This window comes from Acipenser ruthenus, chromosome 51 (genome assembly GCF_902713425.1).
Source record: "Acipenser ruthenus chromosome 51, fAciRut3.2 maternal haplotype, whole genome shotgun sequence".
Taxonomy (NCBI): Eukaryota; Metazoa; Chordata; class Actinopteri; order Acipenseriformes; family Acipenseridae; genus Acipenser; species Acipenser ruthenus.
In genome coordinates, this window is record NC_081239.1 from 5416336 (window position 1) to 5434731 (window position 18396).

Here is an 18396-nt window from a genome sequence, read left to right on the forward strand (position 1 = left end):
GCAGTGAGAGCTGAGAATCAGGTTCACAGGTAGTGAGAGCTGAGAATCAGGTTCACAGGCAGGGTGCAGTGAGAGCTGAGAATCAGGTTCACAGGCAGTGAGAGCTGAGAATCAGGTTCACAGGCAGTGAGAGCTGAGAATCAGGTTCACAGGCAGGGTCCAGTGAGAGCTGAGAATCAGGTTCACAGACAGGGTCCAGCTGAGAATCAGGTTCACAGGCAGGGTCCAGTGAAAGCTGAGAATCAGGTTCACAGGCAGTGTGCAGTGAGAGCTGAGAATCAGGTTCACAGACAGGGTGCAGTGAGAGCTGAGAATCAGGTTCACAGGCAGTGAGAGCTGAGAATCTGGTTCACAGGCAGAGTGCAGTGAGAGCTGAGAATCAGGTTCACAGGCAGTGAGAGATGAGAATCTGGTTGTGGCAGGGTGCAGTGAGAGCTGAGAATCAGGTTCACAGGCAGAGTGCAGTGAGAGCTGAGAATCAGGTTCACAGGCAGTGAGAGCTGAGAATCTGGTTGTGGCAGGGTGCAGTGAGAGCTGAGAATCGGGTTCACAGGCAGGGTGCAGTGAGAGCTGAGAATCAGGTTCACAGGCAGTGAGAGCTGAGAATCAGGTTCACAGGCAGTAAGAGCTGAGAATCAGGTTCACAGGCACGGTGCAGTGAGAGCTGAGAATCAGGTTCACAGGCAGGGTGCAGTGAGAGCTGAGAATCAGGTTCACAGACAGTGAGAGCTGAGAATCAGATTCACAGGCAGGGTGCAGTGAGAGCTGACAATCAGGTTCACAGGCAGGGTGCAGTGAGAGCTGAGAATCAGCTTCACAGACAGTGAGAGCTGAGAATCAGGTTCACAGGCAGTGAGAGCTGAGAATCAGGTTCACTGGCAGTGAGAGCTGAGAATCAGGTTCACAGGCAGGGTCCAGTGAGAGCTGAGAATCAGGTTCACAGGCAGGGTCCAGCTGAGAATCAGGTTCACAGGCAGGGTGCAGTGAAAGCTGAGAATCAGGTTCACAGGCAGTGTGCAGTGAGAGCTGAGAATCAGGTTCACAGACAGGGTGCAGTGAGAGCTGAGAATCAGGTTCACAGGCAGTGAGAGCTGAGAATCTGGTTCACAGGCAGAGTGCAGTGAGAGCTGAGAATCAGGTTCACAGGCAGTGAGAGATGAGAATCTGGTTGTGGCAGGGTGCAGTGAGAGCTGAGAATCAGGTTCACAGGCAGAGTGCAGTGAGAGCTGAGAATCAGGTTCACAGGCAGTGAGAGCTGAGAATCTGGTTGTGGCAGGGTGCAGTGAGAGCTGAGAATCGGGTTCACAGGCAGGGTGCAGTGAGAGCTGAGAATCAGGTTCACAGGCAGTGAGAGCTGAGAATCAGGTTCACAGGCAGTAAGAGCTGAGAATCAGGTTCACAGGCACGGTGCAGTGAGAGCTGAGAATCAGGTTCACAGGCAGGGTGCAGTGAGAGCTGAGAATCAGGTTCACAGACAGTGAGAGCTGAGAATCAGATTCACAGGCAGGGTGCAGTGAGAGCTGAGAATCAGGTTCTCAGGCAGTGAGAGCTGAGAATCAGCTCTCACTGCAATCAGGTCTCTTAAATGTATTATTACTTGTACTGTAATACTTGAAACGTATTTGCTTACGATTGTAAGTCGGCCTGGATAAGGGCGTCTGTTAAGAAATAAATAATAATAATAATCAGGTTCACAGGCAGGGTGCAGTGAGAGCTGAGAATCAGGTTCACAGGCAGGGTGCAGTGAGAGCTGAGAATCAGGTTCACAGGCAGGGTGCAGATGTAATACTCTTAAAGTCACATTTTGTAGAGTAATTTATTAGTTTCCCATATTATTACATAGTGCTGCATAAAGGGATTTGATTATTCAGATGAAGCTCATCACTGGTGAGGCTCATTGGTTTTGATTGGGCTGATTGACCATTCCAAGTGAAACAACTGAAGAAGATACTTTGAAGAAATTGTGAAGACACAACTTTGAAGACCCTTTGCACAGTAATTGTGTGGATTTCATGTTCTAAGAAAGCAGCACAACCCCAAGCAGCTGTTTCTTCACTCGTTTCACTGTGATGGTAAATCAGCCTAATCAACACCAATGACCCTCACCTGATTGTAAGCAGCTTGATCCGAATAATACTTCTACCATGTGTTGTGTTTGCTGTAATTTCCCATGCTTGCATGTGCCTTCACCATCTCATACAAAAGTAAACCTTTATAAGGGACGTGACGAGGATGCAGACTGACGACCAAATTAATCAGTCAGTGAGCTACATATTGCAAGTGTTATCCCCTCTGTTCTGCTGGCTGATTTCACAGAAGGGGAGCTGCTGCCCTGAGAATACTGATATCTAGTCTGGGTTTGTTCTGTTCATAGACACCAAAGCAAAGCCAGAGTGCTGGGCAGGTTGAGCAAAGAAAAGGAGCAGAGCTGAGAAACAAAGAGGATCTCCCAGGACCAGAGGGGGAGGAGCTGAGTGAGGGGGCGGGGCAGAAACAGGGGGAGGAGCTAAATCAAGAGGAGGAGCAAAGACTGAAGGACGGTCATGACATGATCATGCAGTGGGCAAGAGAGCTGAAGACAGTGCCAGAGGTGATATTTTAACACATTTCAACATCTGGGTCTAAACACACTGTCCATGAGTGCATCTCAAAAGAGGTTCCTGTATCTCATTCCTCCACACCCACACTGCTAATGATCTGTTCTGAACATACTGTCCATGAGTGCATCTCAAAAGAGGTTCCTGTATCTCATTCCTCCACACCCACACTGCTAGTGATCTGTTCTGAACATACTGTCCATGAGTGCATCTCAAAAGAGGTTCCTGTATCTCATTCCTCCACACCCACACTGCTAGTGATCTGTTCTGAACATACTGTCCATGAGTGCATCTCAAAAGAGGTTCCTGTATCTCATTCCTCCACACCCACACTGCTAGTGATCTGTTCTGAACATACTGTCCATGAGTGCATCTCAAAAGAGGTTCCTGTATCTCATTCCTCCACACCCACACTGCTAGTGATCTGTTCTGAACATACTGTCCATGAGAGCATCTCAAGAGGTTCCTGTATCTCATTCCTCCACACCCACACTGCTAGTGATCTGTTCTGAACACACTGTCCATGAGTGCATCTCAAGAGGTTCCTGTATCTCATTCCTACACACCCACACTGCTAGTGATCTGTTCTGAACATACTGTCCATGAGAGCATCTCAAAAGAGGTTCCTGTATCTCATTCCTACACACCCACACTGCTAGTGATCTGTTCTGAACATACTGTCCATGAGTGCATCTCAAAAGAGGTTCCTGTATCTCATTCCTCCACACCCACACTGCTAGTGATCTGTTCTGAACAGGATATCTTTTTATTTTTCATTCATGAGTTAATCACTGCTATAATGCAAGTACATGCAGTCATTTGCTAATACAATGGGGATAGATTAATTTAGTAAATCTCGCCTCTGATATCAGGTTGTTTTTCACAGTGAGGCTCCATTTAGATTGGTATGCGATGTTGACATGGAGATAGCAGAGTGCTCTACTGTTTTGAATTCACAGCCATGGCAGGGATGTATGATACTGACATACTTGTGTGATTCATTTCAAAACATTGCCCAAACCCTTCTCTAGAGTTCCTGACACACTGTGGTCTGGAGTGAACTCCCCTTATCCTCTAATCTATATTGTCTTTAACCAGAACTCTGTCTCAGCGGGGGAGGCTGTGGAACAGGGTCTTGCAGAGCTGGTGAAGGAGTGGAAACGAGGCAAGCTGAGTAACATCTTACCCATCATGGAGTTCATCATGTGGACCCTGATCAAGGAGGAGGCAGACAAGGTGAGAGCAGCAAGATAAACCCACAGCAGAACTCAGCTATATACTTGTACATGTGCTTTGTGTCACAGTGGAGCACACAGGGATTGATGATTTGCACCTGATGTCACAAGTCACGTGCCAGCAGCTTGTCGGCCATTTTGGATGTCAAAAACCTTCAGACAGCATATTGACAATCTGTTTACCAGTGTTTTAAAAAACTAAAATAGAAAAAAGACGTTGCAGTACGTGGTACAGAGGAGAGCCCAAACAAGTTTTATAAATGTAAAGCATGCGTTACACAGATTAATTAATTAAATAGTTTAATAATTTCCTCGTCGATGTGGAAAATGACCTTGTTAAAACGTGATCTGGAGGCCCTTGCATTGTGCAGCCACATCAACAACAAAAAGGTTAATTCAAGGTGAGGAGCAAATAAATAAATACATAAATAATGAATTGTCCGAGCTAAATTACACTTATTGGCTTTCACTTGAGTCTGGTGGCCCTGAATCTTTAAGCACTTCAAGGGAAAGAGGCAGACTTGCTATCAGTAAGTAGGGTTGTCACCTGGCTCCACAATCCCAGGACACTGAGACAGAACAGGATTTTAAACTTGCTGCTAAATTGAAATAAATTAACGTGTTAATTAGCCCTACACCTTTGCTAAAATGAATCATTTTCATGAATCATTTTCAATTACTGTGCGCAACAAACAAGTCATTAAAATCAGTTCAACATACTGCCTCCGAACAGCTGAGCAATGTTACTGATTGGGAGAGTAATTGTACGTTTTAGCGATTTATTATTAACAAACAGAAAGTAAGCGACTTTTATTTATCAGTGTCTGCAAATAAATTAAATATTATTATTATAATTGATAATATTGAAATACATGAAAAGTAATATATTGTATTAATTACACTATGTAACACAATTTTTGTTCCTGGGTAGTAAGTGTTATTTCCTAATTGCTTATGCCTCAAAAGTATAGAAAATGGCTATTATTCCCCACAAACTTTCCTTTTGTGACCAGGAGTGATATTTTGAAATTTACCTATTTCCAGTGAGAAAACGGGCGAATCTGTGTCTTTTCGTTCACATAAAGTCAGAAAAAAACAACATATGAATCCAAATGAACATGTATTTATACTAAAGTAATACAAAAATGACTACAAAAGATTTAGAAGTGAGTAGTTTTTCGAGATTTACGATTATACTGTAAATCACTTTCACAAATCAGCCCCCAAATGTAGTCTCCCATCATGTTCTCGTTATACTGTCCTTCACTGACAGCTCATCCAGGAGCCTCAAAGCCGTGATGCTCCATAATGGTAACAAGTACCCGTCTCTTCCCCTGGCTCACTCAGTGCACCTCAAAGAGGATTACAACAGCATCAAGACCTTGCTGGACGCCTTGAAGTATGATGAGTACGGCTGGGACCCCTGGAAGGTGCTGATGCCACCACTGCACATCAAATTGGGCCTTATGAAACAATTTGTCAGAGCTCTAGATAAGGAGTCGGCAGCCTTCAAGTACCTTCAAGACTTCTTCCCTAAGCTGTCTGAGGCAAAGGTCAAAGCCGGTGTCTTCGTCGGACCACAGATAAAGAAGATCCTGGAGTGCAATGAATTCCCCAAGAAGCTCACTAGTAAGGAGAAAGCAGCTTGGAACAGCTTTGTCGCAGTGGTTCGGGGCTTCCTGGGCAATCACAAGGCCGAAAACTATGTGGAGCTGGTTGAGACTCTGGTGAAGAACTACGGCACAATGGGCTGTAGGATGTCCCTCAAAGTCCATATCCTTGATGCTCATCTTGATAAATTCAAGGAGAACATGGGAGCGTACTCGGAGGAGCAAGGCGAGCGCTTCCACCAGGATATACTGGACTTTGAACGCCGCTACCAAGGACAGTATAACGAGAACATGATGGGAGTCTACATTTGGGGGCTGATTCGTGAAAGTGATTTACAGTATAATCGTAAATCTCGAAAAACTACTCACTTCTAAATCTTTTGTAGTCATTTTTGTATTACTTTAGTATAAATACATGTTAATTTGGATTCATATGTAGTTTTTTTCTGACTTTATGTGAACGAAAAGACACAAATTTGCCCGTTTTCTCATTGGAAATAGGTCAATTTCAAAATATCACTGTCCTGGTCACAAAAGCAAAGTTTGTGGGGAATAATAGCCATTTTCTATACTTTTGGGGCATAAGCAATTAGGAAATAACACTTACTACCCAGGAACCAAAAAAAAAAAAAACATTGTTACACAGTGTTATTATTATAATTATACCATTGTTTGCCGTGTATGGTAATTAAGCACCGTCATTAATTTGATCGAAGGTATCGGAGCTAATTAACACATTCTTTTCTCTCAGTTAAGTTCACCTCTGAGATGACTGACTTCATCGGACAATGTCAAGTATGGTTTTTCGGACTGCATGAGTTGAAAAAAAAAAGTGTTTTAAGAAAAAGTTCTACGTCTTCGCAAGTTGTCAATAGGACGTCCAAAGCTTTTCGACGTCCAAAATGGCTGACCACACTTAGGTCACGTGATTTGGTGACGTACGTGCAAATCATCAATAGGGAGATGCTCATTTCTATTCATTAGCAGACAAGCAATCATTTCATTAAACTGCACTTAATAATACTTTGCCCTGTGTTAATATCTGTGCCATGTGCAAATGCTAAAACATCTGTCAAAGGGCACATATATTAACACAGGGCAATGTGTAATGAATTGATAAAGACGACACTCACAGACAGGCACATATATTAACACAGGGCAATGTATAATGAATTGATAAAGATGACACTCACAGACAGTCACATATATTAACACAGGGCAATGTATAATGAATTGATAAAGATGACACTCACAGACAGGCACATATATATTAACACAGGGCAACGTACAATGAATTGATACAGAAGACACTCACAGACAGCTGGAATGTATTCATTCACTCTCTTGACTATTGTTGTTGTTTTTAGGGAATTGTCACTCGGATGTGGTTCTTTAGGATGCTAAAATCTCAGAATATTGGTGAGTACGGCAAACCTGCAACATGTTATAATTCATCTCTGACCGTCCAAGCACAAGATTGTCTTGATGACAGAGAACTCAGAATCCTCACATTCCTGTTTGTAGAAAAAGATAGACAATAACGGTTTAATTTGTTCATTAAAAAATAATGAGGGAAAAAGAGCCAGTATCACGTTCATAGGTTATAACAATACCTGCAAGATGTAGTGGACCTGTTTCCTATCGAACCGGATCACTTGAAATAACTTTCAGTACTTTTTTGGCATTATTACTATCAGTGTATCTATCAGTATTGCTATCAGTGTATTCATCAGTATTGCTATCAGTGTATCTATCAGTATTGCTATCAGTGTATCTATCAGTATTGCTATCAGTGTATCTATCAGTATTGCTCTCAGTGTATCTATCAGTATTGCTATCAGTGTATCTATCAGTATTGCTATCAGTGTATCTATCAGTATTGCTATCAGTGTATCTATCAGTATTGCTATCAGTGTATCTATCAGTATTGCTATCAGTGTATCTATCAGTATTGCTATCAGTGTATCTATCAGTGTATTCATCAGTATTGCTATCAGTGTATCTATCAGTATTGCTATCAGTGTATCTATCAGTATTGCTATCAGTGTATCTATCAGTATTGCTATCAGTGTATCTATCAGTATTGCTATCAGTGTATCTATCAGTATTGCTATCAGTGTATCCATCAGTATTGCTATCAGTGTATCTATCAGTATTGCTATCAGTGTATCTATCAGTATTGCTATCAGTGTATCTATCAGTATTTCTATCAGTGTATCTATCAGTGTATCTATCAGTGTATCTATCAGTATTGCTATCAGTGTATCTATCAGTATTGCTATCAGTGTATCTATCAGTATTGCTATCAGTGTATCTATCAGTATTGCTATCAGTGTATCTATCAGTATTTCTATCAGTGTATCTATCAGTATTGCTATCAGTGTATCTATCAGTATTGCTATCAGTGTATCTATCAGTATTGCTATCAGTGTATCTATCAGTATTGCTATCAGTGTATTCATCAGTATTTCTATCAGTGTATCTATCATTATTACTCAAAGCTTGGTGTTATTGTTTCATTTTTGGCTGCAGTCCCTGAATTAGCGCCTTCATTCTTTCCAGTCAGGTAGCACCATTATAAACTTCAATAGATGCACCTATTATTCTCAATGAAGAGTTTCCCTGAGATCACTTTTCCACACGTAGCTGCTCAGGCTGCTAGGAAACGGTCTGCCTGGTTCAAGTGCAGCCGTGTCATCTGGGATCAATGAACTCAATGGCCTGTCGGTTTAGACATGTTTCATTTTTCTGTTTTAGGCACCATTAAAACGTTGTTTTGCAACAGCAAGTGTATACAGAAAATTAAATTAAAAAAGACTTAGATACACACTTGAATTATTAAAATAACAAACAACTCTGAAAAGCGTCCCTAAAAGAAATAAAACAGCAGCATTTCACTTTTCTTTTTAAATAAATGTGTAATTATTATTATTATTATTATTATTATTATTATTATTATTATTATTACTATTATTATTATTATTATTAGTACTACAACTTTTTAACAACTGTTTGATTTGCTGTGTGTAGACTAGACATTATTTTTAATTTAATTTTGTCTGTATTTATCCTTTTATTCTAGACTGTGGTCAGGACCACGTGTCTTGAGAAGGCATCTCTTGATAAATAATTAGCAATGTTTATAATAAACATGATTCTCAGTATTGATATCCTCACTAGTCATTTTAGAACAGCGCTAGCCTGAGTGTCGTTCTCCTCCAATAACAAGGAGGCAGTATTTGAGTGACAGGTCACTTCTTCTGAGGGGAGCAGGTTCATCTTGATTCCTGCTGTCTTTTGAACACAAGTCGATGTTATTTCAAGTTGCACTTTGACGGGTGGAATTGTATTAACTGGACGGAAATTGAAAATCCATGAAGGATTGTGGCAATGTGCCCCGTCCCTGTGTGCATTTGTATGTTGCGTGCGTGTGTTAATGTTGGTGTATAGTCATTGGTACACGGGATATAAACGGGTCTGTGTTTCACGTATATTTAAAAAGTGTAGATTTGTATTTAGGCACGAGGAGAGCACAAATCACTTCACGTGCTGGTTAAATGTAATATGTGAGCACGGGGTTGCACAGAATTAATTCACGTGCTGGGATTCAAGTGAATAATTAATTAGTAATTGAATCCCAGCACAACAGTATATATAGAGACACGTAGCATGCAGTCGGGGTTGGGTGTTCGGTGAGTGGAGAACGGGATTGGAGACGGAGGTTGTAATTGTTAGAATAAGAGTAATAGTTAACGTGTTTTCACTCACCGTGTTTGTTCGTCTGTCTGTCCTGCACCGTCTGTTTAGTGTTTAGTCGTTTTGTATGTCTGTTTATTTTGGCATCAAGTGCCGTGTCCAGTGTTTTTGTCTGTTCCAACCTTTTATTTTCTGTTCTGTTTATTAAATGCTGAACGCGATCACGCGTTCAGCCTCACCAAAACCCCATCTCTCTGTCGTTTGTGTTCCTGTTTCTGGTCTGACGCCACCCACTCCGGCCGTCTTTGTGACACGTGGTGTCCTGCGTGGGATCGACAGCGCCTCCAGGACTCAGGCCAGAGCAGGAACCGCAGTTTTGGATTTAAAAAAAAAAATAAAATAAAAAAAAAAATGGCAGAAGACGCCATCAAAGTGCGGGACTGGATGCTGGAAAATGCTGGGCTGGAGGCCCAGTCTATACCAGTAGTCGTCCAGTTCCTGCAGTTTATGGATAGGGAACGATGGGAGGCTTATGCAAGGGAACAGACCGTAAGCACCTGGGAGGAAGGTGTGGGTTTGGTCCTCAGCTACCTGGAGGCAATTATAAGTGGAACAGCAGCCCAGGTAGCAGTCCCACCAGCAGAGGAAGAATGCCTGCTGTCCCCGTCTCCACCAGCAGAGGAAGAATGCCTGCTGGTTTTGCCTCCACAGCCCAAGCGGGAGGAGCCTGAGCGTCCACAGCCCAAGCGGGAGGAGCCCGAACGTCCTACGCCTGAGTGGGAGGAGCCCGAACGTCCTACGCCTGAGTGGGAGGAGCCCGAACGTCCTACGCCTGAGTGGGAGGAGCCCGAACGTCCTACGCCTGAGTAGGAGGAGCCCGAACGTCCTACGCCTGAGTGGGAGGAGCCCGAACGTCCACAGCCCAAAAGGGAGGAGTCGGTGCGTCCACAGCCCAACAGGGAGGAGTCGGTGCGTCCACAGCCCAACAGGGAGGAGTCGGTGCGTCCACAGCCCAACAGGGAGGAGTCGGGGCGTCCACAGCCCAAAAGGGAGGAGTCGGTGCGTCCACAGCCCGAAGAGAGGGAAGTCGGGGCTTCCACAGCCCTAGGACCCAAGCTGCCAGCAGAGGGTGAATACCTGCTGGTCCCACCTCCACCAGCAGAGGGTGAATGCCTGCTGGTTCCACCTCCACCGCAGTGGGATGACTGCTTGCCCCTCCCACCTCCACCAGCAGAGGGTGAATACCTGCTGGTTCCACCTTCACCGCAGTGGGAGGACTGCTGGCCCCTCCCACCTCCACCAGCAGAGGGTGAATACCTGCTGGTTCCACCACCGCCAGGAGCAGAGGAGCTGGAGCTGCCTCTGCCTCCACCACCGCCAGGAGCAGAGGGGCTGGAGCTACCTCTGCCTCCACCACCACCACCAGGAGCAGAGGAGCTGGAGCTGCCTCTGCCTCCGCCACCGCCCGGAGCAGAGGAGCAGGAGCTGCCTCTGCTGCCCGTACCTCCGCAGGGAGTACGGTGGCCGGAGCCCCAGAAAGGGGAGCTGCCGGCCACGAAGAAGGGGGAGGAGGTCTGGAGACCACCAACCCCAGCAGCAGTTTCGCTGCCGGAGATCGTGGGGGAGGTCAGGAGACCTGCTCCCACTGCAGCAGTTTCGCTGCCGGAGATCGTGGGGGAGGTCAGGAGACCTGCTCCCACTGCAGCAGTTTCGCTGCCGGCAGTACAGTGGTCAGAGCCCCACCAAAGGGAGCTACCGGCTACAAAGAAGGGGGACGAGGTCTGGAGACCACTTTCCCCAGCAGCAGTTTCGCTGCAGGAGTTCTTGTGGCCGGAGCCCCACAGGAGGGAGCTGTCGGCTACGAAGAAGGGGGAGGTCGGGGGACCACCTGCCCCTGCAGCTTTTTCGCTGCAGGACGGGACCAACAGGCTGTCAGCCGTGCCACTACCGGCAGGGGTGCTGACAGCATGGCCAGCCATGGGCCCACTGAAGCCTCCCTTCCCAGCCCGAGACTTTGTCCTGGACTGCTGGATTTTTAAGGGGGGAGGTGGCCGTTGAGGCCATGTGTGCTGCGCACAAGGGGGGGTATATGTGGCAATGTGCCCCGTCCCTGTGTGCATTTGTATGTGTGCATTTGTATGTTAAATGTAATATGTGAGCACGGGGTTGCACAGAATTAATTCACGTGCTGGGATTCAAGTGAATAATTAATTAGTAATTGAATCCCAGCACAACAGTATATATAGAGACACGTAGCATGCAGTCGGGGTTGGGTGTTCGGTGAGTGGAGAACGGGATTGGAGACGGAGGTAGTAATTGTTAGAATAAGAGTAATAGTTAACGTGTTTTCACTCACCGTGTTTGTTCGTCTGTCTGTCCTGCACCGTCTGTTTAGTGTTTAGTCGTTTTGTATGTCTGTTTATTTTGGCGTCAAGTGCCGTGTCCAGTGTTTTTGTCTGTTCCAACCTTTTATTTTCTGTTCTGTTTATTAAATGCTGAACGCGATCACGCGTTCAGCCTCACCAAAACCCCATCTCTCTGTCGTTTGTGTTCCTGTTTCTGGTCTGACGCCACCCACTCCGGCCGTCTTTGTGACAAGGATTCACTCAGGGAACCCAACAAGGAGACGGGTCTCTCTGAAATGGAAAACGAGAGAATCACAAAACACAGCATGGGAACTTTCACAAGCAAAACACAGCATGGGAACTTTCACAAGCAAAACACAGCATGGGAACTTTCACAAACAAAACACAGCATGGGAACTTTCACAAGCAAAACACAGCATGGGAACTTTCACAAGCAAAACACAGCATGGGAACTTTCACAAGCAAAACACAGCATGGGAACTTTTACAAGCAAAACACAGCATGGGAACTTTCACAAGCAAAACACAGCATGGGAACTTTTACAAGCAAAACACAGCATGGGAACCTTTACAAGCAAAACACAGCATGGGAACTTTCACAAGCAAAACACAGCATGGGAACTTTCACAAGCAAAACACAGCATGGGAACTTTTACAGGGAAGGTAACATTGTTAATAATTGAAAACGAATGCTTGAACAACACTATGAAGTTTAGACTGTGATACTGGATCTTTAATGAGATTCATCTGTACTTCCAGCTGGAATATTGATTCAATTCTTTGCCGACTCTGTCTTCATCTCTTCACACAGGTGCTGGGAGATGCATCCCTGATTCAGGTATTTATCACTGTTGCAGTTTTGTTGATTTTCAGGTGTTGTATTCTACTGTTAAGAATATTTCATCTATTTTTCTTTCATTTTTTCTAGTCTGGCAGTGGATTCACAAGGCATCAGGTACTCTTTAAGTTTACTATGTGTTGCTGAAGTCTGATATTTCTGATTGATTTTTGGTATAACAGTTTTCTCTAGTACAGAGGGACAGCCCACTGTCAACAAATGATTTAATTTGGTTGTTGACAGTGGGCATCTCCTCTCTGCTCTACAGTTTATTTAAAGCCATGTTCTCCCCTCTCTCTTTTCTTCCCATCTTACTGTCCTCCCTCTCCCTCTCTTACACCCTTCCCCTTTTCACTACAGCCTCATCCTCCTCTCCATCTCTCCTTTTCTCCCTCATCTCTTCCCCTTTCTTGTTTTACTGTCCTCCCTCTCTCTTCCCCTGCTTCACCTCTCCCCCTCTCTTCTCCTCTTCATCTCTCCGTTTCTCCCTCACCTCTTCCCCATCCTTCTGTTTTACTGTCCTCCCTCTCTCTTCCCCTGCTTCACCTCTCCACCTCTCTTCTCTCTTCTTCTCCTCTTAATCTCTCCTTTTCTCCCTCATCTCTTCCCCTTCCTTCTGTTTTACTATCCTCCCTGTCCCTGTCTTCCCCTGCATCCCCTGCTTCACCTCTCCCCCTCTCTCTTCATCTCTCCTCTCTTCCCCTGCCTCTCCTCTCCCCCTCTCTTCACCTCTCCCATCTCTTCCCCTGCCTCTCCTCTCCCCCTCTCTCTTCACCTCTCCCCCTGCCTCTCCTCTCACCCTTCTCTCTTCACCTCTCCCCTCTTTCCCTGCCTCTCCCCTCTCTTCCCCTGCCTCTCTTCTCCCCATCCCTCTTCACCTCTCCCCTCTCTTCCCCTGCCTCTCCTCTCCCCCTTTCTCTTCACCTCTCCCCTCTCTTCCCCTGCCTCTCCTCTCCCCCTCTCTCTTCACCTCTCCCCTCTCTTCCCCTGCCTCTCCTCTCCCCCTCTCTCTTCACCTCTCCCCCTGCCTCTCCTCTCACCCTTCTCTCTTCACCTCTCCCCTCTTTCCCTGCCTCTCCCCTCTCTTCCCCTGCCTCTCTTCTCCCCATCCCTCTTCACCTCTCCCCTCTCTTCCCCTGCCTCTCCTCTCCCCCTTTCTCTTCACCTCTCCCCTCTCTTCCCCTGCCTCTCCTCTCCCCCTCTCTCTTCACCTCTCCCATCTCTTCCCCTGCCTCTCCTCCCCCCTCTCTCTTACCCTCTCCCCTCTCTTCCCCTGCCTCTCCTCTCCCCATCTCTCTTCACCTGCTCTCTCTTCCCCTGCCTCTCCTCTCCCCTCTTCCCCTGCATCTCCTCCCCCCTCTCTCTTACCCTCACCCCTCTCTTCCCCTGCCTCTCATCTCCCCCTCTCTCTTCACCTCTCCCCTCTCTTCCCCTGCCTCTCCTCTCCCCTTCTCTCTTCACCTCTCCCCTCTCTTCCCCTGCCTCTCCTCCCCCTCTCTCTTACCCTTTCCCCTCTCTTCCCCCGCCTCTCCTCTCCCCCTCTCTCTTCACCTCTCCCCTCTCTTCCCCTGCCTCTCCTCCCCCCTCTCTCTTACCCTCTCCCCTCTCTTCCCCTGCCTCTCATCTCCCCTCTCTCTTCCCCTGCCTCTCCTCTCCCCATCTCTCTTCACCTCCTCTCTCTTCCCCTGCCTCTCCTCTCCCCTCTCTTCCCCTGCCTCTCCTCCCCCCTCTCTCTTACCCTCTCCCCTCTCTTCCCCTGCCTCTCCTCCCCCCTCTCTCTTACCCTCTCCCCTCTCTTCCCCTGCCTCTCCTCTCCCCCTCTCTCTTCACCTCTCCCCTCTCTTCCCCTGCCTCTCCTCTCCCCCTCTCTCTTTACCTCTCCCCTCTCTTAAAGATGCTCATGTAGTTCATTGGAAGTGGTTTGAGGTTCAAGCCCCAAGTCTTTTGTTTGTACTCCGGCTGTTTCTCTAAACACATTAGCTTTGTCATTTAAGAATAGGGGTTAGTCTGTGGCTTGGCTGAATAATGGTTCAGATTCAATTGAAATCTATTCTGGAAATCCCTGTTTCTCTCCTCCCTCTCTCTCTCTTTCCCCTCTATCCTCTCTCCTTTCCTCACATGGGTGCTTGTCCCAGGTGGCAGGTATATATTAAATATAGAACCGCTATCCAATTGTGATGAAACTTGGTACTGGCATTCTGTAGAACAAATTACTAAGAGTATCATAACCTGGAGCCTGTGTCTCTCCCCTCCCTCTCTCCCCAATCTCTCCCTCATCCCCTAACCCCATCTCTCTCTAACCTCCCCTCTCCCAGCCCCTCCCCCTCTCTTTCTTCCTTTCCCTTCCTCTACTAACCCCCTCTTTCTCTCTCCCAGGTGACAGGTATAACTGAGCTTATTATCACTGATCATAACTAAATCCTAGTCCCCATATTTCACTTTAGGCCGGAGGGTTCCAATTCACTAAAGTCCCGCCCTGCCAGCGCTATCATTGGCTGCTTCAAAATTTAATAAAACAAAATGGAGAGTGAGGAATCACTCCAGTTCATAACATCAATCATTTCTTAAATGGACACTTGAAACAACAAATGATAGCAGGGATCTCGGTTTAGCTGTCCACTCAGAGAAGAGGGATGTAGTTCCGGGGAGTAGCATTGTGAAAGCTCACTGACGCTTCAGCATTTTACTTAAAATAACATTTTGCTCCCTCAGTTATATCCTTCTATAGATACTGTTGTGCTGTCAAGCTAACGTGTTTAACAGCACTAATACAGTGAAGAAGTGTTTTGTTTCTTGCTTTTGAATCCCCAGGGCTGGAATGTGGTGGTAGGATATTGAAATAAACAGAGACTGTGAGATGATTTGTTAAATTGTAATAACCAGCAATCCGGACTCCTAGTTATACATTCAGAAACTCTAGTTGTTGTCTCTGACACTGCCATTAACCCTTTAAGGACGTGATGGTGTAACATGATCATACTGAAGTGTCATTCTGGGCCCGTGATCGGGTAAACACGATTAAAACACACTTCGTTTCTTTCACTTGCTGGGACACCATACTTTGCAGTACAGCTTGTTAACGCACGTCGTTGGATAGGGGAGGGGTTTTACTTCACTGCCTGATTGGTTGTTTATTCGTGTGATGTCACTGAGACGCGCATTTCACTTGTAAATGGCGGAGATATTTCACAGCAACACGCAGTGTAACGATCACTCTGCACAACTGAGAAGCAGTTGCACTGTCCTCCCTAAGGAGAGACTACTGGCCCTATTCCTATAGCTAAATAAGTCAGCAAGAGTGACAGACAGCAAAAGCAGGGACGTCAGAGGTGTCAATTTCAAGAACAATCGGTTTATTATTGTGAACAATAATGTCAACAAATGAAAAAATGAACAAATGAATGAAATGAATAATGATAAGAAAGGAATTCAAATAATTGCAGGTAACAGGTAAGAAAAGCTGGTACAGATATAGGGACAAACAGAAGGCTAAACAGATTCACAAAGTAGAAAATGAATGGTGTCCGGAGGGTCTCCAATAAACCCACACTCACAAACACAACACACACAGATAAAGACCAAGGATAAATAAATAGATACAGATGTGGAAACAATTACATTTAACAGTCTCTGTGGCAATGGTGGGAGAATGACAGGTAGGCCCAACAAGTCCAGTAAAGCAGGGTAATTGAAATCCATACAAAGTAACAAAATAACAAAAAAATACAGGACACAAAGTATCAAATTAAAGTAGAAAAAATCCAAACAAAAAAGAAATGATCTCACCCACAAATAAGGCAGTCCTGCAAAGTGTTCCGAAATGATGGCGATTGTAGAAGGATGAAAACATTGAGTACGTTGAAATTGTTCAGACTGTCCTGTAGTGTTGAGTTGAATGGTGAACAGTTGTTTGGAAAAAATCAGGAGGATCAGGAAAAAATGGAGGCTGTCACACATAAAACAACAAACACTAAACAGACCTAGAAAAAACAGCTAAACTTAAACAAGTAACAGTGAAAACAAAAAGAGCAGTTTAGACAAAGCGCAGTGACAAAAGAAAATAAACGGATGCACTGGAATTATCTAAGGATGTTAATGGATTCACTGAAATTTAAGTAGAGAAAATGCTGTAGTTTAATGGATTCCTCTGAGAAAGGGAGTCTCCCTCAGGCCTGATTAGCCAGCTTTAATACAGGTGCTGGCTACTAAGGAGCTCTGAGATTGGAGGGGTGGAAATCTGAATGAGCCAATGGGGAGAGAGGATGAACAGAGGGTGGTTGCAAGGAACTATGGGAAATGAAGTTTTGACCTGGCCAGGCTACTGACCCTAATTAAAGGGACAGGTGGGTGAGACTTACACCCACATTATGTAGCATGGGAATTGCTACAGCAGAGACAAAACATGACACAGGAACTTGTTTACAGCAAAGAAAATAAATTCTACTATAAATACTACACTATAAATTCAATATATTTGACTTATAGTTATATTAGAACATTTATTCTGTCGTGTGTTTTAATATATATGTTTTTACAACATTTCTAAATATCAAACGAGTGGATATAGGGGTTCATGTTTCAGGAACTACATTTATTTATTATTTTTTTCCTTATTGCTGATAATAATGGAGTGAAGAACTATTATTTTATTTATACATATTTATTTTGAGTAAATAATTGAGAGTAGTGTCCATTATTGCTTCTAAAGACCCTGAGGATAAACGTGTATTCTGTCATTGCAATCACTCAGGTGATACAGTGTCTTTTGTAATTTGCCCAAACATCAATATTTTTCAACAAAACTTTCAGGAAGTATTGGAAGGTCCCTCGGGTCATAGAATAAGACATTTTTATACATGTATCTCTAAGCAGAATACAAAATAATAGAAAAATACTTAACGTTAAAAAAAGAAAAGAAACAAAATATCAGTATTAGGTCCTCTGCTATTCCTAATCTACATTAATGATTTAGATTCTGGTATAGTAAGCAAACTCGTTAAATTTACAGACGACACAAAAATAGGAGTGGCAAACACTGTTGAAGCAGCAAAGGTCATTCAAAATGATCTAGACAGCATTCAAAATTGGGCAGACACATGGCAAATGAAATTTAATAGAGAAAAGTGTAAAGTATTGCATGCAGGCAATAAAAATGTGCATTATAAATATCATATGGGAGATACTGAAATTGAAGAAGGGAACTATGAAAAAGACCTAGGAGTTTATGTTGACTCAGAAATGTCTTCATCTAGACAATGTGGGGAAGCTATAAAAAAGGCCAACAAGATGCTCGGATATATTGTGAGAAGTGTTGAATTTAAATCAAGGGAAGTCATGTTAAAACTCTACAATGCATTAGTAAGACCTCACCTAGAATATTGTGTTCAGTTCTGGTCACCTCGTTACAAAAAGGATATTGCTGCTCTAGAAAGAGTGCAAAGAAGAGCAACCAGAATTATCCCAGGTTTAAAAGGCATGTTGTATGCAGACAGGCTAAAAGAATTGAATCTATTCAGTCTTGAACAAAGAAGACTACGCGGCGATCTGATTCAAACATTCAAAATCCTAAAAGGTATAGACAGTGTCAACCCGGGGGACTTCTTTGACTTGAAAAAAGAAAAAAGGACCAGGGGTCATAAATGGAGATTAGATAAAGGGGCATTCAGAACAGAACATAGGAGGCACTTTTTTACACAGAGAATTGTGAGGGTCTGGAACCAACTCCCCAGTAATGTTGTTGAAGCTGACACCCTGGGATCCTTCAAGAAGCTGCTTGATGAGATTCTGTGATCAATAAGCTACTAACAACCAAACGAGCAAGATGGGCTGAATAGCCTTCTCTCGTTTGTAAACTTTCTTATGTTCTTATGTTTTGAAAAAAAAGTGAAAGTCTGGTTTCTGAAGTGCTTTATAATGCTCCCCAGAGTGTTCAGAAGAAAAGAACAATTCCAAGATGCTACTGTAAAAAATAGATGTTTAGTGAATTTTTATAGGAAGAGAGTCAGCTACTACCAAATGCTTGGTCCTTAAAGGGTTAACCACATTATAAATGCTT

At 44.4% G+C, this 18396-nt stretch overlaps 2 protein-coding genes across 7 annotated transcripts in view; one reads left to right on the top strand and one right to left on the bottom strand.

Annotated features, from left to right (window-relative positions):
- The window catches only part of LOC117965866 (butyrophilin subfamily 1 member A1-like), a 486786-nt gene that overhangs the window by 260015 nt on the left and 208375 nt on the right, over positions 1-18396 (top strand). For 4 of the 6 annotated variants that reach the window (XM_059015802.1, XM_059015803.1, XM_059015806.1 and 1 more), the window contains exons 7-11: positions 2375-2590; positions 3696-3833; positions 6810-6861; positions 12315-12341; positions 12432-12458. In XM_059015802.1, the coding sequence (XP_058871785.1) occupies positions 2375-2590; positions 3696-3833; positions 6810-6861; positions 12315-12341; positions 12432-12458 (460 nt within the window). The remainder of the gene's footprint in view (positions 1-2374; positions 2591-3695; positions 3834-6809; positions 6862-12314; positions 12342-12431; positions 12459-18396) is intronic. The other 2 variants (XM_059015804.1, XM_059015805.1) reach the window with 2 other exon arrangements.
- The window catches only part of LOC117407797 (butyrophilin subfamily 1 member A1-like), a 422535-nt gene that overhangs the window by 216724 nt on the left and 187415 nt on the right, over positions 1-18396 (bottom strand). The window lies entirely within an intron of this gene.